At 41.9% G+C, this 25,424-nt stretch overlaps 2 protein-coding genes across 2 annotated transcripts in view; both read left to right on the top strand.

Annotated features, from left to right (window-relative positions):
- CFDP1 (craniofacial development protein 1) overlaps positions 1-25,424 on the top strand; it is a 136,033-nt gene that overhangs the window by 27,233 nt on the left and 83,376 nt on the right. The window contains exon 5 of the mRNA XM_055299595.2: positions 11,513-11,632. Coding sequence (XP_055155570.1) covers positions 11,513-11,632 — 120 coding nt within the window. The remainder of the gene's footprint in view (positions 1-11,512; positions 11,633-25,424) is intronic.
- Positions 674-6,683, top strand: LOC134731751 (protein GVQW1-like). Its single transcript, XM_063612465.1, has 2 exons — positions 674-922; positions 6,390-6,683. Exons 1-2 carry the CDS (start codon positions 833-835, stop codon positions 6,663-6,665), a joined length of 366 nt encoding a protein of 121 aa, XP_063468535.1. The 5' UTR covers positions 674-832; the 3' UTR covers positions 6,666-6,683.

Raw genomic sequence — 25,424 nt, 5'->3', positions numbered from 1 at the left:
CCGGCCTATTTGTTTATTTGTTTATTTTTAATATTTTATTTATTAAATTTTTTTGCGACAGGGTCTCACTCTGTTGTCCAGGCTGGAATATAGTGGCACCCTCATGGCCCACTACAGCCATGATTTCCCAGTCTCAAGAGATCCTTTCATCTCAGCGTCCCTGATACCTGGGAATATAGGCATTGGCCACCCATGCCTAGCTAATTCGTTTTTATTTTTTTAGAGATGAGATTTCCCTGTGTTGCTTAGGCTGGTCTTGAACTCCTGGGGTCAAGTGATCCTCCTGCCTTAGCCTCCCAAAGTGTTGCGATTACAGGTATGAGCCACTGTACCTGGCCTATTTTATTTTTTTGTAGAGATGGGGTCTTGATATGTTTCCCAGGGTGGTCTTGACCTCTTGTCCTCAAGTGATCCTCCTGCTTTGGCCTCCCACAGTGCTGGGATTACAGGTGTGAACCACCATGCCTGACCATCTACATAATTTTTTTTTTTCTTTTTTCTTTTTTTTTTTTTTTTTAGACAGGGTTTTGCTCTGTCACCCAGGCTGGACTGCAGTGGCACAGTTTTGGCTCACTGCAGCCCCTGCCTCCTGGGCTCAGGCAATCCTGTCACCTCAGCCTCCTTAGTAGCTAGGACTGCAGGTGCATACCAGCACACCTGGCTCATCTGTTTTTGAGACGGAGTCTCACTCTGTCACCCAGGCTGGAGTACAGTGACATAATCTCAGCTCACTGTAAGTTCACCTCCTGGGTTCAAGCAATTCTCCTGCCTCAGCTTCCTGAGTAGCTGGACTACAGGTGCGCACCACCATGCCCGTCTAAATTTTTCTTGTATGTTTAGTGGAGATGAGGTTTCACCTTTTTGGTCAGGCTGGTCTGGAACTCCCAACCTCAAATGGTCTGCCCACCTCAGCCTCCCAAAAGTGCTAGGATTACAGGCATGAGCCACCACGCCCAGCCTGTTGTGTTTTTTATATAGATGGATTTACCCAGCCTGGTCTCAAACTCCTGGGCTCAAGCATCTGCCTGCTCGGCCTCCCAAAGTGTTGGGATTACAGGCATGAGCCACCATGCCTGGCACCTATATATATTTTAAAAATTACAATTGAATAACAATTAAAATGATTGTAAAAATAAGTTATAAAAGTAAATGCTTACATTTTATTACATTTTTGGGCTTTAGTTGACAAGATAATTCTAAAGTATGACACACATTGTAATGTCCTACTGCGTGTGACTGATAATTCATATCACGTGACTCACCTTGCAAATCTGACATAACTGAATTTATACTCTGTTTAATGGAAGGGCCCACTGCTCATGTCTTAAGTATTGTGACATTGTCAAATTGCTGTACAAGTTTCTAAATACTCACGGTTTCTGTGCCCATCTCATCTTGGACCAATAACAGGTAGTTTTGCAGTCAAAACTTTAATAGCACTATATACAAATGATTCCATTCAGTTTTTCCCCAGTTATCCCAATAATGTACTTTATAGCTGTATTTCTTGTTCAATCTAAGATCCAATCTAGAAGTCCAGTGTGCTATCCATTGTGCTGCAAAGCCACCTTTAAGATCCAATCTAAGATGAAAACTATAATTGGTCTTTTGTTGTTGTTGTTGATTTTGCATTTGGTCTTTTTAAACTCCTTGTACTTAGAGGTGTTTTTCATGCCTTTTCTGTATTTCACAGCATTGGTTTTAAGCTTTTTTTTTTTTTTTTTAAGAGTCCAGGCCATTTGTATTGCATAATGTCCCTCAATTTGGATTGCTGCATTGTTTATGATGAGCTTCAGATTAATTATGTTAGACAAAAATACTACATTGATGATGCTTCTCATGCATCATGACACTCAACATTGATGGGGATAAGTTAGGCCACCAGTATTTTAAGACAGTACCTTTGTGGCCGGGCACGGTGGCTCACGCCTGTAATCCCAGCACTTTGGGAGGCCAAGGTAGGCGGATCATGGGATCAGGAGATCCAGACCATCCTGGCTAACACAGTGAAACCCCGTCTCTACTAAAAATACAAAAAATTAGCTGGATGTGGTGGCGGGTGCCTGTAGTCCCAGCTACTCAGGAGGCTGAGGCAGGAGAATGGCGTGAACCCGGGAGGCGGAGCTTGCAGTGAGCCAAGATCGTACCACTGCACTCCAGCCTGGGCGACAGAGCAAGACTCTGTCTCAAAAAAAAAAAAAAAAAAAAAAAGGGACAGTACCTTCCAGAATTCTTCATTGTAAGGCAACCTTTTCGTTGGTAATTAGTTGTTTTTGGGATCCATAAATAATAATAATAATAATAACTATTATTATTTCGAGACAAGGTCTTACTCTGTTGCCCAGGCTGGAGTGCAGTGGTGCAATCTTGGCTCACTGCAACCTCCGCCTCCTGAGTTCAAGCGATTCTCCTGCCTCAGCCTCCCGAGTAGCTGGGATTACAGGCACCTGCCACTGCGCCCAGTCAAGTTTTTTATTTTTACTAGAGACAGGGTTTCATCATGTTGGCCAGGCTGTTCTCCAACTCGTGACCTCAAATCACCTGCCCACTTCGGCCTCTCAAAGTGCTGGGATTACAGGTGTGAGCCACCATGCCTGGCCCCATAAATAATTATTGATGATATGAATTAGTAATATATTTTACTGCCTGAAATTATTCTGGAAGCTGTTGAGTTGTCCATCCAGTAGGGGACCAGCAGAACGCTGATGGTATAAACTTTTAATAGTTTGAAAGTCCTATAAAGATAATATAGAAAGTATATTAGTGTACCATTAGGAATATAGGTTTAAAAGTTTTTTGAAGTCTTTTTTGGCTTGAATTATTTTCTATGTGTTATGTAGACTATCTAAGAAAGACTTATGTATAAATTCACCAGTGGCCCTCACATGGAGTGTACCAAAAGCTGATAAATAACTGTTGCTGTAAGAAGTCATTAGGCTGGGTGCAGTGGCACATGCCTGTAATCCCAGCACTTTGGGAGGCTGAGGCGGGAGGACTGCTTCAGTCCAGGAGTTGAAGACCAGGCTGGGCAACATGGAGAAACTCCATTTCTACAAAAAATATAAAAATTAGCCAGTCATTGTGGTGTGTGTCTGTAGTCCCAGCTACTCGGGAGGCTGAAGTAGGAGTATCCCTTGAGACCAGGAGGCAGAGGTTGCTGTGTGCCAAGATCGTGCCACTGAACTCCAGCCTGGGTGACAGAGTGAGACCCTGTCTCAAAAAATGTCATAAATTTTCGGTCAAATTAAGTGTTGTGGACTTGTTAGTAAATACTAATATAGTTGTGTGCCACAAATTTCCTATTTCATTTTTGAAAACAAGTGGATGGCAATTTTAAATGTACTTGATGGGTATTCAGGGAGTCTGCTGTTTTCACAATTTGTCAGAAGAGGGCAGCACCATGTCTATAAAAAAACAAAACACAGAAATGAGTATGGAAGCTCTTTTTTCATATGAATTACATAGTGTCACATACATTTTATATTTCAAAATAATACATGCTTATTGGTTTAAAAATCATACTTTACAGAGATATATAACATATATAACATGAAAAGTGAAAGTTCTGTAACTCCCTTCCCCTAAAGAAAACACAAACCCTGTTAATAGTGGGCATGTTGACAGGATTTTTTTTTTTAACTTAATTTATTTATACTTAAATTTAGGCATTATAAGGAATTCTCATGAGGGGACTTACGAGATCTGAATTTTCATTGATAACAGATGCAAATTTGTTGTATGGATTTGATAACAGATGCAAATTTGTTGTATGGATCTTTTAATTTCTTCATGTCATTATTCTCCTTTTTGTCTCTGTATCAAGTTAAGAGCATTACTACATCTTTAAGAAATGTGAGAAGAGCTAGTGATGACAGGAAGGAATTTGTAGGTCTAAGTGTAAGGTAGTGTTAGCACAAAGTTAGTCTTAGGTTTTCTAACTGTATTTTAATGTTAAATTTTGGGCTTTGGTCATTTCATTTTGTTTTTGTCCCTACTTGAAAAATGTTTAGCTTATGAACCTAGGGGAATGGGGGAATATAGTATTTTGTATTCTGCTCTATCACATAACCAGCTGAGCCAGTTAGCTCAGACTTTCCTAAATGATTCACCTTTTGGAAAAAGCCAGTCATGGAAAGTTTCTGCCCAAATAAAGACTTTCAGGAAGTTCTGAGTAAGTGAAAATAAAGTTAAAATGGAATTTCTGCTGAGAACACTTGAACTAACTATTACTAATAATAGACCTTTTCCTGTCAGGGTTGCCTCTTGTGCATTAGAGGTGGTCTATAATTTAACTGTTCTCCTACTTGAAGATATTTTGATAGTTGAATCCCTTATTACTTGTTAAGAGTGGAGTTGTTCTAGGCATGCTGTCAATGAAGAGTAATCTGCTAATATTACTTGCTGTCAATTACTAAAGTTCCTGAGAAAAATATACCAGTGTTTCCTAGTGAATATAGATAGGACTTTGGCACTAAGAAATTATGAGAGATACTCCTACAGTTTATACTTTTTCTATGCTGCTTTTATGCCACTTACTATATATCATGTGTTATCATGACTTGCTTTCATGGTTGGCTGTTCTGCTGAACTGTGAGCTCCTTAAGAACAAAGGCCATGCCATATTTTTTTATATGTTCAGCATCTAACAGTGCTTGGATCTAGGTTGCTTTTCAGAAAATGTTGACCTAATTGTGTTAGGTGACTCTTTCCAGGTTTGTCATTTCTATAAAGATAGTAAAAAAACAAAACCAAACATGCATTACCTAGAGGCTACTTTTCCTTAAGCTATCACTTAGGCCATTTGATTTCATCTTCTGTGTCACCAACATTCTAAAACTACACAGTGATTTGCCTTGATGTGAATCTTTTTATTTTTTATTTTTTTGAGACGGAGTCGCACCTTGTTGCCCAGACTGGAGTGCAATGGCGCTGTCTCAGCTCAATGCAACCTCTGCCTCCTGGGTTCAAACGAATCTCCTGGCTCAGTCTCCCAAGCAGCTGGGATTACAGGCACCTGCTACCACGCCCAGCTGATTTTTTTTTTTTTTTTGAGACGGAGTCTTGCTTTGTTGCCCAGGCTGGAGTGCAGTGGTGCAATCTTGGCTCACTGCAAGCTCCACCTCCCCGGTTCACGCCTTTCTCCTGCCTCAGCCTCCCGAGTAGCAGGGACTACAGGCGCTCGCCACCAAGCCTGGCTAATATTTTGAATTTTTAGCAGAGACGGGGTTTCACTGTGTTAGCCAGGATGGCCTCGATCTCCTGACCTCGTGACCCACCCGCCTCGACTTTCCAAAGTGCTGGGATTACATGCGTGAGCCACTGCACCCAGCCAATTTTTGTATTTTTCAATAGAGACAGGGTTTCACCATGTTACCAGGCTGGTCTGGAACTCCTGGCCTCATGATCTGCCAACCTCGGCCACCCAGAGTGCTAGGATTACAGGTGTGAGCCACTGCGTCTGGCCGGATGCTTTTAAATTAGCTGCATCCAGTGTTCTATGGCTCTTTTTATGGAAGCCTATCCTTCACTTCTAGGACATTTTCTGTTATTGTTGGTAACTTCCCCCTATTTTCTTTTTTTGTGAGATTCATATTAGTAGAATTGATATGACAGGCCAGGGCAGGCTAGGCTGAGGTAACAAACTCAGAAACTCAGTAGCATAATACAGTACATTATTGCTTACTGGTGTAAAGTCCAATATGAGTTTTGTAGCACTCCATCTTGTAACTCAGTTGTACAGAACACCTAGGCTTCAGGGTTGCTCTGACAAAGGAAGAATGAATACATAGATTTTCATGTAATTCCTCATTTTTCAGAATGGATTTCAGCCATGTCTTTTGAGTCTGGAACTTCCATGGTTTTCATTTCTCCAGAGTAATGGGTTCTGCTGGATTGGGGATGGGTAGAGCAGTAGCCTGTAGTATGAGGTGCTGCTGAAGGGGATCTGGGGCCTAGTTGCTTCTGATGGAGAATTCCAACTGGTTTTAGCCCTATTCCTTTCCTCTACCTCGAAAGGTTCCTGGTATCTCAATTTAATGAGCCTTTCTAGGGTACTGTAGTACGCATTGGCTTGCCTGTTTCTGGCCATTCCACATGGCTGTAGGCTTAGGAGATCAGAGAAAACAAAAACCAAAGCCAGTTATTAAATGTCTACTTGCTTTCTACTTTCTTTTTTTTTTTTTTTTTTTTTTTGAGATAGGGTCTCACTCTGTTGCCCAGGCTATATAGTTCCACGATAATAGCTTACTGTAATCTTGAACTCCTGGCTTCAAGTGATCCTCTTGCCTCAGCCTCCCACGCAGCTGGGACTATAGGTGCACACCCTGATGCCTGGCTGATTTTTTTTTTTTTTTTTTTTTTTGAGACGGAGTTTTGCTCTTGTTGCCTAGGCTGGAGTGCAATGGCACGATCTCAGCTCACTGCAACCTCCACCTCCTGGGTTCAAGCGATTCTCCTGCCTCAGCCTCCTAAGCAGCTGGCATTACAGGCATGTGTCACCACACCCGGCTAATTTTGTATTTTTAGTAGAGACGGGGTTTCTCCGTCTTGATCAGGCTGGTCTCGAACTCCTGACCTCAGGTGATCCACCTGCTTCAGCCTCCCAAAATGCTGGGATTACAGGCATAAGCCACCGCGCCCAGCCAATTCTTAAAAAATTTTCGTAGAGACAGGGTCTTGTCATGTTGCCCAGGGCTCAAGTAATCCTCCCGCCTTTTGCCTCCCAAAGTGCTGGAATTAAAGGCCTGAGCTACTGCATCTGGCTGCTTTCTACTGTCGGAAAATTTGGGCTGGGCATAGTGGCTCATGCCTGTAATCCCAGCACTGGGAGGCCAAGGCAGGAGGACCACTTGAGCCCAGGAGTTTGAATCTAGCCCAGGCAACATGGTGAGATCCTGTCTTTAAAACAAAAAAAAAAAAGAAAATTCTATTGGCATCCCTTTTCTGTTAACACTTCTTCTCATTATCCTTACGTAGTTTCATCTTTTTAAATTTATTTACCACTATTTAGTAGGGTTTTGGCAGGACTGGAATAAAGCATGTGTTCAGATTACTGTATATAAGTGGCAGTTTCTACTTGTTCTTCATTAGCTGGTCTGCCCCAAATTCTACCCAGAGCAAGGAAATTTAAAGTTACCCGTTCTAGTTTAGTACTCCAGAACCCTGCATTAATCCTGAGATTTGGATGTGGGTTTATTTTGGTTATTTTTAAAACAGTGTAAGAAAGCACCTCAAAATTTAGTGGCTTTAAAAAATAATTGTTTTATTATAATTTCTCTTGGTTCCAGGAGTAGCTGGGCTCAGCTAGGCAGTTCTTACTCAGGGTCTCTTGTATAGTTGTAATCAGACAGTGGCTAAGTGTGGAACCACTTCAAAGGTTTTCTTTTTTTTTTTTTTTTTTTTTTGAGACGGAGTCTTGCTCTGTCTCCCAGGCTGGAGTGCAGTGGCGCAATCTCGGCTCACTGCAAGCTCCACCTCCCGGGTTCCCGGTATTCTCCTGCCTCAGCCTCCTGAGTAGCTGGGACTACAGGCGCCCGCCACCGCGCCCAGCTAATTTTTTTTGTATTTTTTAGTAGAGACGGGGTTTCACCGTGTTAGCCAGGATGGTCTCGATCTCCTGACCTCGTGATCTGCCCACCTCGGCCTCCCAAAGTGCTGGGATTACAGGCGTGAGCCCCCGCGCCCGTCCTTCACAGGTTTTCTTACTCCCATGTCTGATGCCAGAGCTAGGAAGGCTCAAACACCTAGGGGTTGGTACAGGCTTCTCAGACGTCTGTCTCTGTATGATCTTCCTATATGATCTCTCCAACATAGTGGCTGCAGAGTAGCCAGACTTCTTTTGTGGTAACTTGGAGTTTCAAAGGTACATTCTTGAGAGAGACAGAGACAGAGACGGGGACAGACAGACAGAGCGTGCCAGGTGGAAGCTGTATCATCTTTTATTCGCTAGCCTGAGAAGTCATGTTGTGCCACTTCCACAGAACTCTCTGAGTTGAGACAGCCACGAAGGCCCATTCACTTTCAAGGGGTGATGACACAGACTACCCCTCTAACTGGGGCAGTATCAGGGTTCTGGAAGAGCATGTGGGGATAGGAAATTTGTGGCAACCATCTTTGGAATATACTATCTGCTATAGGGTTCTCTGTAGCATTGCTGCTTAATCTCAGGATAGCCTTGAATAAGTAACACAACTTTATATTTCAGTTTTCTTACAAAATGTAAATGTGTCAGTCAGCTCTTGGCTACAGTAGTGCTGTGATAAATGATAAGCGTTTACTTGTTGCCTGTGTGCCTCTGAGTATCTGAGATTGAGTGATTTAGACTCAGCTCAGCTCAGCTCCAAGCTGCTTGTTTGTTGGGTTCAGGTCTGCAGCATGTGTCTTTCTGCCATCTTGGACCAGCAGCCAGTTGAGATGTATTCTCCTTATGACTGAAGGGACGAATTCACGGGGCAACAGAAACAGCACAAACATTTTTAAGCTTCTCTTCCTCTCAGATCAGCTAATACTTCATTGGCCTTTGAAGCAAGTCATGTATCCAAGCTCAGCATCAGTGGAGTAGGGAAGTATTTGTTTTGTTTTGTTTGTTTATTTATTTATTTATTTATTTTTTGAGACGGAGTCTCGCTGTCGCCCAGGCTGGAGTGCAGTGGTGGGATCTCGGCTTACTGCAACCTCTGCCTCCCAGGTTCATGTGGTTCTCCTGCCTCACCCTCCCAAGTAGCTAGGATACAGGCATCCGCCACTATGCGCAGCTAATTTTTTTTACTTTTTTTAGTAGAGACAGCATTTCACCATGTTGGCCAGGCTGGTCTCGAACTCCTGACCTCATGATCTGCCCGCGTCAGCCTCCCAAAGTGCTGGGATTACTGGCATGAGCCACTGCACCCGGCCTGTTTTTTTCTTTTTGAGACGGAGTCTTGCTCTCTTATCCGGGCTGGAGTGCAGTGATGCTATCTCGGCTCACTGCAACCGCAGCCTCCCAGGTTCAAGCGATTCAGCCTCCTAAGTAGCTGGGGTTACAGGCACGCACCACCACACCCAGTTAATTTTTGTATTTTTAGTAGAGATGGGGTTTCATCATTTTGGCCAGGCTGGTCTCGAACTCCTGACCTCAAATGATCTACCTACTTTGGCTTCCCAAAGTGCTGGGATTACAGGCGTGAGCCACTGTACCCGGCCTGGTTTTAAAACAAAAAAACTCTGGGCGTGGTGGCTCACGCCTGTAATCCTAGCACTTTGGAAGGCCAAGGCGGGCGGATCATGAGGTGAGGAGATTAAGACCATCCTGGCTAACACGGTGAAACCCCATCTCTACTAAAAATACAAAAAAATTAGCCAGGCGTGGTGGCGGGCACCTGTAGTCCCAGTTACTTGGGAGGCTGAGGCAGGAGAATGGCATGAATCCAGGAGGCAGAGGTTGCAGTGAGCCAAGATTGCGCCACTGCACTCCAGCCTAGGCGACAGAGCGACTTCGTCTCAAACGAAAACAAACAAACAAACAAAAAACAAGAAAAAACTTATCAGAGGGCTACAAAAGAGGCCACTGCGGCTGGCCATAATAGACTGCATTTAAACAAAATTCCTCAGTTGTTTTTGTTAACCTGGAAAGCCTAGGCAGGGATTAAACATTTCTCCTTCTGTCTTTATCTGAATTCTCAGGTACCATAAGTACCTTTATTTGAGCTTTTAGGACTCAGTTTTAGTGAAGATAATTTTTTCAGATTTGAAGTTACACAAAATTCTCAGTCATGTTGCTTTCGTCCATTCCCAAATTATTGCTAATTTAGCCAGTTTTTGTTTCATCTTTGGGTTGTTTTGGATGTAAAACAGGAGCCTTCTGCAGAGTCTTCTCAATTCGTTTATTTATTTTTGAGACAAGAGTCTTACTCTGTTGCCCAGGCTGGAGTACAGTGGCGTGATCTGAGCTCACTGCAATCTCCACCTCCTGGGTTCCAGCAATTCTCCTGCCTCAGCCTCCCGAGCAGCTGGGATTACAGGTGCCTGCCACTATGCCCGGCTAATTTTTTGTATTTTTAGTAGAGGCAGGGTTTCACCATGTTGGCCAGGCTGGTCTCGAACTCCTGACCTCGTGGTCCGCCTGCCTTGGCCTCCCAAAGTGCTGGGATTACAGGCGTGAGCCACTGTGCCTGGCCTCCTCAATTTATTATTATTTTTTTTTAACTCTTGTTTTTCTCCTTGAAATAGTGCCAACCTAGGCATTATTTCACAATTCTATAACCTGTACTCCCGATATTCCATCTCCCCATCTCAGCTTTCAAGGCTGAGTGATAATCTGCATGTGGGGTGCAGTGTGAGGGCCTTTTTCAGCCTTCACATCAGTAACCCAGCATGGAGATTTAGTACTGACTGCTGCAGTGTGTTTCATGCTGAGAAGTCATTGAGGGGAGATGGACTGCATTTAAACAACATTTCTCAGGTGTGTTTGTTAACCTGGAAAGCCTAGGCAGAGATGAGACATTTCTCCTTCTCTATCTGAATTCTCAGCTACTATAAATACCTTTATTTGAGCCTTTAGGACTCAGTTTTAGTGAGGATAGTTGTTTCAGATTTGAAATTATACAAAATTCTCAGTCATGTTGCTTTCGTCCATTCCCAAATTATTGCTAATTTAGCCAGTTTTAAGGGATTTTGTTTCATCTTTGGGTTGTTATAGGGTGATAAAATTTATACACATTGTTGTTTCGTTTGTTAATTTTAGTGAGGGAAAATGTTTTTTATTTTTTTATTTTTTTGAGATGGCATCTTGTGCTGTTGCCCAGGCTGGAGTGCAATGGCGTGATCTCGGCTCACTGCAACATCTGCCTCCCAGGTTCAAGTGATTCTCCTGCCTCAGCCTCCCAAGTAGCTGAGACTATAGGCGCCCGCCACCACGCCCAGCTAATTTTTGTATTTTTAATAGAGACGGGATTTCACCATGCTGGCCAAGATGGTCTCGATCTCTTGACCTTGTGATCCACCCGCCTCGGCCTCCCAAAGTGCTGGGATTACAGGCGTGAGCCACCACGCCTGGCTGGGAAAATGTCTTTATTGAAAGTTGTAGTAGGCCGGGCGCGGTGGCTCACGCCTGTAATCCCAGCACTTTGGGAGGCCAAGGTGGGCGGATCACGAGGTCAGGAGATCGAGACCATCCTGGCTAACACAGTGAAACCTCGTCTCTACTAAAAATACAAAAAATTAGCCGGGCGAGATGGCGGGTGCCTGTAGTCCCAGCTACTCGGAAGGCTGAGGCAGGAGAATGGCGTGAACCCCGGGGGGCGGAGCCTGCAGTGAGCCGAGATCACGCCACTGCACTCCAGCCTGGGCAACAGCGAGACTCTGTCTCAAAAAAAAAAAAAAAAGAAAGTTGTAGTAAACTTTTATCATAATGCTGAGCATCCAGAATTTATTGAAAGCCCATTGGATCTTTTTCTAGTTGTCTTTATTCCCTTTTCTAGCTTGTTTCTTTCTCTTTGTTCTTCTTGTAAGCTTGATGTCTTTTTCCTTGTCACAGGGTAACTAAGGAAGTGGATGCTACATCTAAAGAGGCCAAATCCTTTTTCAAGCAGAATGAGAAAGAAAAACCACAGGCTAATGTCCCTTCAGCTCTGCCGTCACTCCCTGCCGGGTCAGGGTGAGTATTTGAGTCTCAGTCCCTGATGTACTTGGCACTTTGGAGAAGCTTTCAGTGCAAATACCTGCTTTCGCTGCAGATCAAACTCCTTGCCAGAGAGAGAGAATTATGATGCTGCTTTGCCTTTATTTTGCCTTAATTTGCCAGTATTTACTAGAATGGAAGATGCAAAGGAAAATTAGCCGTAACTTTCTTAGGAGGATTGCTTGAGCCCAGGAGTTTGTGACCAGCCTGGGCAATACAGTAAGACCCTGTCTCCACCCCCGTCAGCCTCCCAAAGTGCTGGCATTACAGGTGTGAGCCACCGCGCCCATCCAACAAGCTGTATTTTTAATCAAGGTTAGGATTTTTAAAATTTGAAACTATAGGCTGAAACAACATGTTTTTGGCTTTATATTTATTGTATTGTTTAAAGGGGGCTCTCTTCAGACCAGTAGCTTTATTTGTTTATTTTTATTTATTTATTTATTTATTTATTTATTTTTTGAGACGGAGTCTTGCTCTGTCGTCCAGGCTGGAGTGCAGTGGCACGATCTCGGCCCACTGCAACCTCCACCTCCCGGGTTTAAGCAGTTCCCAGCCTCAGCCTCCTGAGTAGCTGGGATTACAGGCGCCCGCCACCACGCCCGGCTGATTTTTGTGTTTTTAGTAGAGACGGGGTTTCACCATGTTGTCCAGGCTGGTCTTGAACTCCTGACCTCGGCCACCTGCCTCGACCTCCCAAGGTGCTGGCATTACGGGTGTGAGCCACCACACCTGGCCACCCAGACCAGTAGCTTTCAAACTTTCTTGACTGCCACCCATCATAAGGAATACATTTTACATTATGCCCTTGTACATCTATAAAAATAGGTATGTAAAAAGGTGAGATAAAAATTTGGTGAAATATTTACCCTTATGTATAATATGCTCTGATTTTCTGTTTTACATTATTGTGTATATATATGTCATTTAAAAAACTGTTATGGTCTGCTGAACTGATTTCACAATCAACAACCTGAATTTGACAAATACTGCTGTAGACAACGTATGGAATTAGTCTTCAGCAGGTGATTAAGAGTTGCCAGGTTTGTATGTGGTATTATTACAGTGTTTCTTGCACTTATTAAAAGTATTACTATGAAAGTTACCTCTGGATATAACCACCAGATGGAAATAAAGGCAAAGAAGTTCTTCTTAGGTTTCTGGTTAGTTTCAGCTAACGCAGTTTTTACTTCTAGTTTCCTTGGATATTTCTTCTTAAAATAATCCCTGTTGATGCTTAGAGGTTCTACTTGGAAACTGTATGTTTCAGAAAATACTCTTTGCAACTATAATTATGAAAATAACTAAAGAATGGAGAAATGGCAGCTTAAAATCAGCTTATTTAAGTCACTCATGTAGAAATCTAACTGCTTGTCATATCCATGCCTGCGTTTCTTAGAGCTAATATCCTTTTTAGAATAAGAAATCTGCTGAGATGATATCTGCATTAGGGAGATCCAGCGGGAAACAGATGGCATTCTCAAATACGATACTTTGAGGAGAGTTTAATAACTCACAAAGTGGTGGAAAACCACAGGGATACAAATATTGGTGTGGCCTCCCTGGGGCTGGTAATAATAAGACTCTATTACTACCCCTAGGCCTGAAAGGGCAAGAGTGGGAGCAGTTAATGGCAGGGGAAGACAGGGTTAGGTGGAATGGACCTCCTGACATGAGCTGAGACCTTCTGTTAAGTGATGGACTTCCCCCAGAGGGAGGCCAAGGGAATAAATACCCAGATCTGTTTCTTCTCTCTCTGCAGCCTCTTAGGGCACTCCATTGCCCTCTGGGGCTTATTAAAGAATATTCCGACACTTGTTAAAACTGTGAGAACACTTAGGCCGGGCGCGGTGGCCCACGCTTGTAATCCCAGCACTTTGGGAGGACGAGGCGGGCGGATCACGAGGTAAGGAGATCGAGACCACGGTAAAACCCCGTCTCTACTAAAAATACAAAAAAATTAGCCTGGCGTGGTGGCGGGCGCCTGTAGTCCCAGCTACTCGGAGCAGCTGAGGCAGGAGAATGGCGTGAACCTGGGAGGCGGAGCTTGCAGTGAGCCGAGATCGCGCCACTGCACTCCAGCCTGGGCGACAGAGCAAGACTCCGTCTCAAAAAAAAAAAAAAAAAAAAACTATGAGAACACTTTATCCAAAACTATTGCAGTGGGTGTCAAGACTATCTCTAGGGGAGAGAGAGAGGGCTCAACTCCGAATACAGCAAAGACAGCTGGGGATTTTTAGCAGAATCAGGAGGCAGGTGGTCAGTGGATGGAAAATTACTAAGAGGAGACATCAAGGATAGGGTGATTCTTGCTCAAGGCAGGGTAGTGTGATCAGATATCAAGGGTAGGGGATTCTCTCTAAACTGACTTAGTACAGAATTCTTTCTAAAACTGGGCTGTGCAGGCCAGCAAGGGCAGGGGCCAATTTCAAGCCTTAGTTGAGAAGAGGGCTCAGTGGAGTCTGACTAAAGTTTGGTTTAAGGAGAGTCTTCATCAGGCTGTCCTCACAGAGCAGCTCCTAGAGCAGAGAGCCATGTGGGGAAGGGTATAGAGGGAATCTAAGGGCCAACCAGGAGCTACCTTGGGAGCTATACAAGTGAAATATTTTTCAGTAAAGAGTGCTGACTCCCTTATAAACAGGGTAAAGTGAAATTTGACCAAAATCAGTTTCTTTGAAAGCCCTGATGGAACATAACACATTACAAGGATATGTCTGCCAAGTGCCTGAATAAAAGTCCTTAGAGTTGTACATGAAAATGTATGTGTTTTATTATGATACTGTGAACCTTGGATTTCTGAGTAAATCCAGAATGACTTTCAAGGTTGATATGCTCATTTTTATGAAATACATCTCAAAAAGCTTTACAATTACAACTGTGCTTGGGAAAAGATGGGGCCAAGAGGAATTCACCTGATCTGGGGTATCTGAGTGGGCACACTTTATCAGTGCAAATATTGGTATCTGTCAGCAGACTCCATATGCAGGGTATAGAAAGTCTTTTCAAGGGAAGGATCTATAGGAATACTCTAGTATTTTTTTAAAAAATTATCTTAATGCAGTCATATTTTTTTCCCACAGACTTTTTTCATTTTGGGAGATGCTTCAGTTTATAGAAGTTGTCTTGCAGAAACACTTTATTTGTTTATTTTCCTCTCTCTAAACAGATTTAAGCAATACAGGAAAACCAGAGCAGGAGAGTAAAACATCCTGTCCCACATCTTTTGCTAAGATAAGCACAGATTCAGAAATAAGAACAGATTTAGAGGAGCAAATGCTTGTAACCGAAAATGCATTTCCTCCATGTGTTTAAAATAGCACACTGCTTAGGCTATAAAAAGCCGAAGTTTATGTTTTGGGAATGGAATAAGCCCAATTTTAATTAGAGGCAGGAATCAAACTACAAAAATTACTCTCCTACATTTGGTAGCAAAGCACAAAGCTTAGTGTGTCTAAATTCTCATGGTCTTGTCATTCCATGCTCTTGATCCGCCTCTTCCCTCACTCCCCAGTCCTTACTACCAGTACTGTTAGCTATTTGCATCCAGTTTTCTCAGCATTTGCTGGTATCTGGCTGGCCAGGCTTCAACCCCACATTTACTACCTATTTTCAAGCCAACATTTACTATTTACTTCAGTCCAACAGCGGGTCACCATCAGTGTCATTAAAATTTGTAATCCTACCCTTACGCATTGACTTGTTTAATTAAGGGCCTACTGTTTAGCTGCCTCTTTATAGGTTAAGAATGACCTAAAGCAATATAACTTAAGAGGGAAAGACATCATTTTCCCATGTAGTTTTAGCCTTGTTTTCTTGATCTATGGAGTGAAAAAAAAAAAGAAGACCTTAATGTTGAGTGTCAAACAACATCGTAGGTGATATCAGTGTAGCAATGTTTTCCCCAAAGGTAGAAGACACAGAATCCCTCACAGTACCATCCTGAAGATACAAGACTCAGACTAAGGACTGAGAAGACAGTAATGCTGACCATTGTGGTTTGCCAAAATTCAGTTGTGACTGATCCCACCACAAGGCCCGGATCAGTCACCAGCAATCTTCGGTTTGTTCAGCAGAGTCTTCCTGTCTGAGCAGTTAACGATGTGATCTCTCCCAGTCTCCTCATTTGGCCAATATTTAAAACTCTGGAAAGTTGACATAAAAATCTGGATTACTGGCTTTTCCTGAGAAATGAAAATTTCTGCCACTACCTTCCCTCTTCACCTATGGTAACACTGGGGTAGCACAGAGTAGATGGGATTTGCCTTTTTATGGTCCCTACTCATTGGCTTTACTCATTTATGTTACCTGCATGGTTCCTGTAGGCAACTGCTTTTCCCACTCTAGGGTAACATGTTTCCCTTTGATGACCATGTTAATTTCATTTTGGAAACAATTTGTTCTCTAGATTAAATACCAAACATAACTGTCTTCTCAGATTACAGGTTAAATATTCTTTACCCCTTTTTAAAGAATAAATAACTCCTATATTGACTGCTTCACCACATTTAAGGCACAAGGCTAAATGTTTTACATGTATTATTTCACTTAACCCACATAAACATTCCAAGACGTAGGCACTAACTTTGTGCCCATTTCACAGATCAGGACACTGAGGTTCAGAGAGGCATCCTTAACTTGTTGAAGTTACATAGTTAATGATTGGTCGAACTCGGATTCCAGCCCAAATCTATTTGAGACCAAAGCCTGGGCTCTCAGCCACTTTGCCATTGCCACTGCTCTTTCTTATTCTCCTGATAGGTGTTTTTTTTTTTTTAAAGAGTCTCTCCTCAATTTCATAACTGATGAGGGACTCTTTGAAAGCCATTTTGTTATTTTTTATTTATTTATTTATTTTGAGACGGGGTCTCGCTCTATTGCCCAGGCTGGAGTGCAGTGGCACGATCTTGGCTCACTGCAAGCTCCGCCTCCCGGGCTCACGCCATTCTCCTCCCTCAGCCTCCGGAGTAGCTGGGACTACAGGCGCCCACAACAACGCCCGGAGAATTGCTGTTTTGTTATTTTTGAAGAAAGTGAGAGGACTGTTTCCCCCTTTTCCTTTGTAAGCTTTTCCTCATTAATATAACCATTTTCTATACTTTTGTTTCATTCCTGTCTCAAGAAAGTGAAGGTCTAGCACATTTTAAAAAATGAGTTCCAGGTGTATTTGTACATTGATACCTGTCAGCAGCAACAGTGAAGCTGTGGACAAGATGTGATGTGGGGAATAATGGCTATTACTGTTTCTAGAGGGTAATCAATTCCTACTGAAGTATGAATCCTACATTGTGGACAGGTTATATGTTGACGGAGAGCCAGGTAGGAGTATCATTGCCCAGCTTGTGTCAAGTGCATTTCTTCTGGTGGCCATTTGTTCCAGGATAGGACTAGCTAGAGATAGCTTTTAATAGGGTGTTTCAGGAACTAGTGGTGACAATGGAAATGATTGATTTTGGCAGCTCTGGTGGTACTGGTGTTACCTTACTTATTGGCTCCAGAATGACATGGTTTGTGTAGAAGCAAGAATACCCTGTACCTGACTTTTCACCTTCATGTTCTTCAGTGGATGCTAATACCCTGCTTCATTTGTTTTTAACTTATTCTTAACTTGTTTTAAAATAAGGCTTTATAGGTATTGGAGGTACAGAGTAAACAGATTAGAAATTGAATAAGGAAAATAATTTTTAAAATATTTTCCCATGAATATTTGGAGTATTTTGAATCTATTAAAGGCAGTTTCATTCACATTGTTGATTCAAAGGTTTTATTCCAGGCTAAGCTAGTAACTGAGATAAATATGAATGGAGAGTCTAGTGATATCCTTTTGGGAGGGAAGAGGATATCTCACAGTTCGGGTCATGAAATAAAGTCCTTGCCAATCTGAGCATCTAAATGAGACTGTAAACAGAGAGAAGCTTTCTCTTTTTTTTTTGTTGAGACGAAGTCTCACTCTGTTGCCCCAGCTGAAGTGCACTGTGGGGATCTCAGCTCACTGCAGCCTTCACCTCCCAGGTTCAAGTGATTCTCCTGCCTCAGCCTCCCAAGTAGCTGGAATTACAGGAGCCTGCCACCATGCCCGGCTAATTTTTGTATTTTTAGTAGAGATGGGGTTTCACCTTGTTGGCCAGGCTGGTTTCAAACACCTGACCTCAAGCAATCCACCTGCCTCGGCCTCCCAAAGTGCTGGGATTACAAGCGTGAGCCACTGTGCCCGGCCAGAAAGTTTTCAAAGCAAAAACTTTTTTCATTTGTGGTCACCAGGATGATGTAACCTCTGTTAGTTCGGATTGAATACCTACAGCAAATACTCTGAACCTAGGAATTATCTATAATGATTTTCAAGGTTGCCTGAAGTTAAATAAATTCTAGTGTTCTTAGAAAATTCTATGAAGAGATGAACTTTATTACACATAACAGCCTTTTTCCTTTGCTCTTAGCCTCAAATTATAGTGCCAACAAGTTTCAAACATCTATGATTTTAAGAGCCAGATGTCTATCAGGATCACAAACTTTTTTTTTTTTTTTTTTAATTTTGCTTTAAGTTCCGGGATACATATGCAGAATGTGCAGGTTTGTTACATAGGAATACATGTGCCATGGTGGTTTGCTAGGATCACAGACTGTTAAAACTTTATTTTGCCGTATTCCTGTACCCTTGGTTGTGCCAAATTGTCTTGGTGCGAAAAGTGAGTCAGTTAAATGCTTTAGGTGCTTCTTGGATGTGTAGGGAAGAATAGGTATGTGAAGTTATGATAGTCATACAGTTTATTTAGTATGATAATATAAATTGATTTGGGAACAAGGAAACGAAGACCTTCGTTTAAGAAGATGATTATGATACTCTAGGAATGAAGTGAAAATATTTTGGTTAACTTTAAAACAGTAATTTATTATTGCTTCATGGGGCTTTAACTGTACACTAGAGGGCAGAATTCCACCTGAAAAGATAGCTTGTCTTTGGCAAGATCCCAGAAAGCATTAAGCAGCATTCTTAAGATTGGGTAAAAGAGTGTTGTACATTTTTCTTTGCCTGATTAGATTCGTCTCTTGGTATGAGATTTCTATGTACTATGCAGTTTCTACTTTTTTCTTTTATTATAATTTTTTTCAACTCTACTATTGTGCTTAGAAAGTGAGAAATGATTTTTCTTCTCTCATTTTTTTCCTTGGGATACAAAAACTTTTTTTTTTTAATTACACATAAGAAAGTAAAAATGACCTGTAGTCCCATCACTTAAATTTTTTTCAGAGAGAAGGCAGTGAAAGTTCCTTTCTGCCTGTCGATTGTTAATTCTCATCCCTAGAAGCTGATAGCTATTAACTGATGATCAGTTTTGTGCAGATCCTTCCCTGTGCTATGATAATATATTGTATTCATATATATTAATATTAGTCACAAGATTCTCCATTCATACTTATCTCAGTTACTAGCTTGGCCTTGAATAATATCTTTGAATCAAGAATGTGAATGAAATTGCCTTTAATAGATTCAAAATATTCCAAGTATTCATGGGAAAATCTTTTAAAAATTATTTTCCTTATTCAATTTCTTATCTATTTACTCTGTACCTGCAATACCTATCAAAGTTTATTTAAAAATAAATTAAGAATAAGTTAAAATCAATGATCAGGGAAAACAATATCTACACATATATTGTATGCATATATATGTATTGCATTCGTGTATACTTAAAACAAAAGTGGACTTACCCTGTCTGTACTGGTCTGATATATATATATATATATAAAATTTAAGTTTCTTCTTGCAACCTATATTTTTACTTAACAGTCTATCTTGGGCATCTCTCCAGGTTCATTATAAACATGTGTTTTTTTTTTTTTTTTTTTTTTGAGACAGAGTCTCGCTCTGTCACCCAGGCTGGAGTGCAGTGGCGCAATCTTGGCTCACTGCAAGCTCCGCCTCCCGGGTTCACGCCATTCTCCTGCCTCAGCCTCTCCAAGTAGCTGGGACTACAGGCGCCCGCCACCACGCCCGGCTAATTTTTTGTATTTTTTAGTAGAGACGGGGTTTCACCATGGTCTCGATCTCCTGACCTCGTGATCCGCCCGCCTCGGCCTCCCAAAGTGCTGGGATTACAAGCGTGAGCCACCGCGCCCGGCTATAAACATGTATTTTTTTTTATGCCTGCCTGGTACTCCCTTTGGTGACTGTTCCATAATTTGAGTGCCCCTTCTGTTATTGATGAACATTTACAGTTTTCCAAATTTTACAGCTATTAATAATTCTGTGGTAATCCTTACACATATGTTTTTTATGTTCTCATGCTGTTATTTCTGAAGGACAGAATTTTAGAAGTGGGATTGCTGGGTCAGTGGGTATGTGCATCTTAAATTCTAATAGCTGCTGCTAAATAGGCAGTAGCAATTTGAAGTCATGCCAGTATTACGTGAGACGACCAGTTTCCATACAATTACCAATATGTATTTATCTGCATTTCTCCACAATCATTGTAGTAACTAACTGTATCTTTATAACCTGCTGGTTTCTGTGGTGGTTTAAAATTTTCCCTCTTTTTTTTTTTTTTTTTTGAGACGGAGTGTCGTTCTGTCGCCCAGGCTGGACTGCAGTGGCGCCATCTCGGCTCACTGCAAGCTCCGCCTCCCGGGTTCACGCCATTCTCCTGCCTCAGCCTCTCCGAGTAGCTGGGACTACAGGCGCCCGCCACCACGCCCGGCTAATTTTTTGTATTTTTTAGTAGAGACGGGGTTTCACCGTGGTCTCGATCTCCTGACCTCGTGATCTGCCCGCCTCAGCTTCCCAAAGTGCTAGGATTACAAGCGTGAGCCGAGACACCGCGCCCGGCCTCTTTTTTTTTTTTTTTTTTTTTTTTGAGACGGAGCCTCACTCTGTCGCCCAGGCTGGAGTGCAGTGGTGCGATCTCGGCTTACTGCAACCTCCGCCTCCTGGGTTCAAGGAATTCTCCTGCCTTAGCCTCCCAAGTAACTGGAATTACAGGCATGCGCCACCATGCCCAACTAATTTTCGTATTTTTAGCAGAGATGGGGTTTCGCCATGTTGGCCAGGCTGCTCTCCTGACCTCAGGTGATCTGCCCGCCTCAGCCTCACAAAGTGCTAGGATTACAGGTGTGAGCCACCGCGCCCAGCCAAAATATTTCCCCTTTTGAAAACCGTTACCAAAACAGACTTTTTATTAAACTAATACTATTTTGTGCATTTGTCAAGTGTTACGGAATGGATAAATTAAGGTTTGCATATTATCTGTAGGTAGTTTCCATATTGTATCAAACTACCAAAGTTAATCCTCAGCCATTTAAGAGATCAGGTAAAAAATCCAAATTTTATAAACACTGAGATAAATTATGAGCCAAATTTGGGGCTGTTATGTTTTTTTTTGTTGTTTTTTTTGTTTGTTTGCTTTTTTAAGATGGAGTCTCTCTGTTTTGCCAGGCTAGAGTGCAGTGGCATGATCTCGGCTCACTGCAACCTCCACCTCCCGGGTCCAAGCAATTCTCCTGCCTCAGCCTCCCGAGTAGCTGGGACTACAGGCGCCCGCCACCACGCCCAGCTAATTTTTGTATTTTTAGTAGAGACAGGGTTTCACCATGTTGGCAAGGATGGTCTCTATCACTTGACCTCATGGTCTGCCCGCCTCTTGGCCTCCCAAAGTGCTGGGATTACAGGCGTGAGCCACCACGCCCAGCTGGGGCTGTATCTTATTGATCCTTTGCAAATGCTATGTACTGCTTCACTCTTAGGTTCTTTGTGTTGGAAGGTACTGTTTCAAAATGTTTTAACATCAGGGAAGAATGTCATTCGTCCTAATCATAGCACTAAGTGATTTTTAAGTTCTGATTAAAGTTCTTATAAAGGCAACTTGCTGCCATTTCCTGAATGGTTCTGATTGTACAGAAAGATTCATATTAGATAAATACAATTTGGATTGAAGAATTTTTCATTTGGGAGAGGCTGAGCAGCTGTGTTCTCATTATTTTGGTCAAGGATTGAAAATCGGCTGGTCTGAAGTCCAGCACTTAACTATATTCAGTTACTTGAATTTTGGATTCTGCCACAACCCTATTACCCAAGTGAATCTATGATAAATTTAAGCTGAAATAATTTAAAGCTAGGCTAATATTTTCCCATCATTGAGGAAATGGAAGATTCTAATCAAACATTCATCTTTAGACCTAGTAATTCTGGATGCTTAAGACCATAAAACGTAACCTTTTGATTATTAGCATTTCCTTTAATTTGAAATTAGTACAATTTCAATAGTTGCTAATTTGAGAATGTGCAGGAAAAACTCATGCTTTGCATTGGCTTCCGCTTTAAACTGAGATCCTGTAGTCCTAGCTGCTTTTGAGATGATGTGCCTGTAGGAAGTGGAAACAAAAGGTGAAGAGTTTTCGCCACAGTCAAATAGAGCATGACATGACTTGTTTGGCCAGAAGTGAGAATTAGGAAGATCCAAGGAATATCATGTACAAAACGCTCTCGATCTTGGTCTCTTGTATGGTGTTACTTGCTTCAAAGCAAAACTTGGAGGAAAAGTTTCCTTTAGAACAGTAACCACAAAGCATCACGTCTGCTTTTCAGCCATGTTTCTGTGTTGCGCTGTGGGGTTAACTAAATCCAAGGGCTGATTTAGCCTGTGTTGCACCAGTCTGACCTCAATTTCTCTGTCTTGAGGTCTTGAAACCACCTTTCCTATTGGGCTAACTTGGGTCAGCAGTGTGTTTCACAGTATCCTGCAAGCCTGAGCCAGGCAGAATTTCAGCTGTGTAAAGGCTTAGATTATGAAGTATCTATCTGTCTTTATAGAATATATTTTTTAAACCCTTTGAAGTAGAACTTTTAACACCATAATGAAAGCAAAGGATCAGTGTTTTTGAGGGATACTAGGGAAGGTCTGTGACAAAGACTTTTATTTTCCTTATATTTTATCAATCACTCAGGAAATTAGTTGGCAATGGAAAATGGAACACAACTCTATCCCAATATAGTATGTCATCTAATTATGGTACCCTATCTCAGAATACCCCTTCTTGGTAAGACTGGTATGCCTCTGAGCTTTTTTTTTTTTTTTTTTTGAGACAGGGCTTCACTCCTGTCGCCCAGGCTGGAGTGCAGTGACAAGATCTCAGCTCACTACAACCTCTGCATTCTGCCTCAAGTGATCTTCCTGCCTCAGCCTCCTGTGTAGCTGGGACTGCAGGCATGCACCACCATGCCTGGCTAATTGTCTCTGAGCTTTCTACTGCTACCTTTTCTATATTTGTTTAGGGTTTTCCCAAGATTCATAGGCCTCTTGTCTTTATGCATCTAATAATGTCATCTACTGCTACAGCTTTAACCATCTTTTCAACACTGATGATTCTCTCTCTGCTCTGTCCTTTCAGTACTGCTTTCAGTGTCCTTTCAGTACTTTTTGTACTGCTTTTCTCCTGAGCTCCAGACCCATATCTCTTGCTGCTTGCAAGCAGTTTATTCTGAATCCCCTTGACTCCACAACTTGTCCAACATTTAACTCATTTTCCCTAAATCCTCCCATATTACAGAAGTGAAGAAACCAAACCTGTGAAATTAAGTAGCTTGCCAAAGAGAGAGAACCTGGACTAGAAATCTGAGGCTTCTTTCCAGTCTAGTGTTCTCATCTGCTGGGCCAAAACTTCCTGTCATTGGTAGAGGGAGAATGTACCACTATTTTCCTCAGTAGTAGTTGAGCCCCAACCTCAGTGTCACCTTTAGTTTTTCCCTTTCTTATCTTTCCCCCTAGCCCCTAACTGCCCAATGCAGTGAGTCCTTTTAACTCTACTTCCAAAATGTCTCTAAGTATTCATTCATATCCCCCTCCCTCATTTTATCTCCACTCTCATTGCCTTTTTTCTGGGTCTTACATTCTTTCTTTCTTTTTTAAAAAACTATTTTAATTTTAATTTTTTATTGAGACGGGGTCTCACTTTGTTGCCCAGGCTGGTCTCTAACTCCTGCCTTCAGGCATTCCTCCCATGTTGGCCTCTGAAAGTGCTGGGATTACAGGTATGGGCCATTGCTCCTGGCCCTGGGTCTTACATTCTGAAGCATCTGTCACTATGTAATTAGAATATTTTCTAAAATCTTTTGAAAGGCTTGGACTATTGTAATCATTTCCTAAGTTTACATAAAGCCTGTAGTCACCCTCTCTCTACTCTACGTGCCACTGCTGGGGTAATTTGGCAGAGATTTAGCTTAGATAGTGTCACATGCTCAAAAATTTTATCTTTGCTGTGTGTTAGTAAGTTCTAGTTGATTGAACTGCTACTGTCGATTGCTAACTCTCAAAAAAATCCTTCAGTTCACTGTCAGTATTTCCTTTTATGTTTAATACGTTTTTACTCTTTAGCGAGGTTTTATCTGTGGTGTGATCTTATATGACCTGGGGTTAAGTTGTTTTTCTTAAAAGTGGGGATAAATTTGCTTTTTCTAGATGCTCTTGCCTGGGCCAATTTTTATGTTAATTCTTTGGTTTGGAGTGCCTGAAACATTCAGATATTATAATTGAAAGTATAATTTTGAAGCCCAAATCTATGTGGGTTGCAGGCCCAGGATTCGTTCCGATTCTTAAGAGAGAGCTTTCTTCCTACCCCCTACAGCCCAAAGCTTAGATACACTTTCTTCTCTGTTCCTTGGGCTGTTATGTGATTTTTTTTTTCCTAACTCAGTCCTTTCATTGAGGATGCATAGACTTTCCACTTTCAGTCTTAGTTCTAGTTATCTACTGCCTGTAAGCTGAAGACCATTTTTATTATCACGTGGCAAATAAAACCCAGACTGGAAGTTATTGAAACTGTCTTCCCCCACCCCACCCTGCCCGCTGTAACCACTGTATCAGCTCATGTGCTCTACTGTGGTTTTCAGTTCCTTCTTTGATCCAAACACCCAGAGGTTGCCCATTCTTTCTTATGAGTTTAGCTATACACTTAAAATAATTTTTGGTTTATTTTATCTAGCATTTCTAGGTCTTTATCTGGAAAATGTTTAGGTTATCTTAAGCATTCCTCTTGCCTAAAATGGAAGTTCACTGGCTTTAAGTGCAGATACCCTATGTAGCTTTTCTTTCTCTTTTTTGAGATGGAATTTCGCTGGTGCCCAGGCTGGAGTGCAGTGGCACAATCTCAGCTCACTGCAACCTCCACCTCCTGAGTTCAAGCGATTTTCCCGCCTCAGCTTCCTAAGTAGCTGGGACTACAAATGAGTACCTGCATGCCTGTCTAATTTTTGTATTTTTAGTAGAGACAGAGTTCCACCATGTTGCCCAGGCTGGTCACAAACTCCTGGGCTCAAGTGATATGCCCATCTCGGCCTCCCAAAGTGCTTGGATTACAGGCATGAGCCGCTCTGCCCAGCGATCCCTTTACCTTAAAAAAAATAAACCTTTCATTTTGAGAGGTTTATACTCAGGTGTAGTCATATAAACTAATGCAGAGATTCCTTGTACCTTTGACCCAGTTTCCCCCTATGGTACTATCTTATAATATTGCAACTGGGATATTGACATTGACAGATATAGTCAAGATACAGAACATTTTCATATCTGCTAAGATTCCTCATGTTCTGTATAGCTACATACACTTTCCTCCTGCCCTCACCCCCTCCTTAACCTCTGGTAATCACTAATCTAGAGATTTCCTTTTTTGGAGTTTTTAAATGACAAACTATTGTTTCCTTAATAGTTACAGGGCTCTTTCATATTGAGTGTCTTATCGTTTGTCTTTTTTGAGTAATTAGTCTACGTTGTCAAATTTATTT

Source organism: Symphalangus syndactylus, chromosome 11 (genome assembly GCF_028878055.3).
Source record: "Symphalangus syndactylus isolate Jambi chromosome 11, NHGRI_mSymSyn1-v2.1_pri, whole genome shotgun sequence".
Classification (NCBI taxonomy): Eukaryota; Metazoa; Chordata; class Mammalia; order Primates; family Hylobatidae; genus Symphalangus; species Symphalangus syndactylus.
Note: the sequence above shows the minus strand (reverse complement) of the source record. Positions and strands in the feature narration are given on the sequence as shown.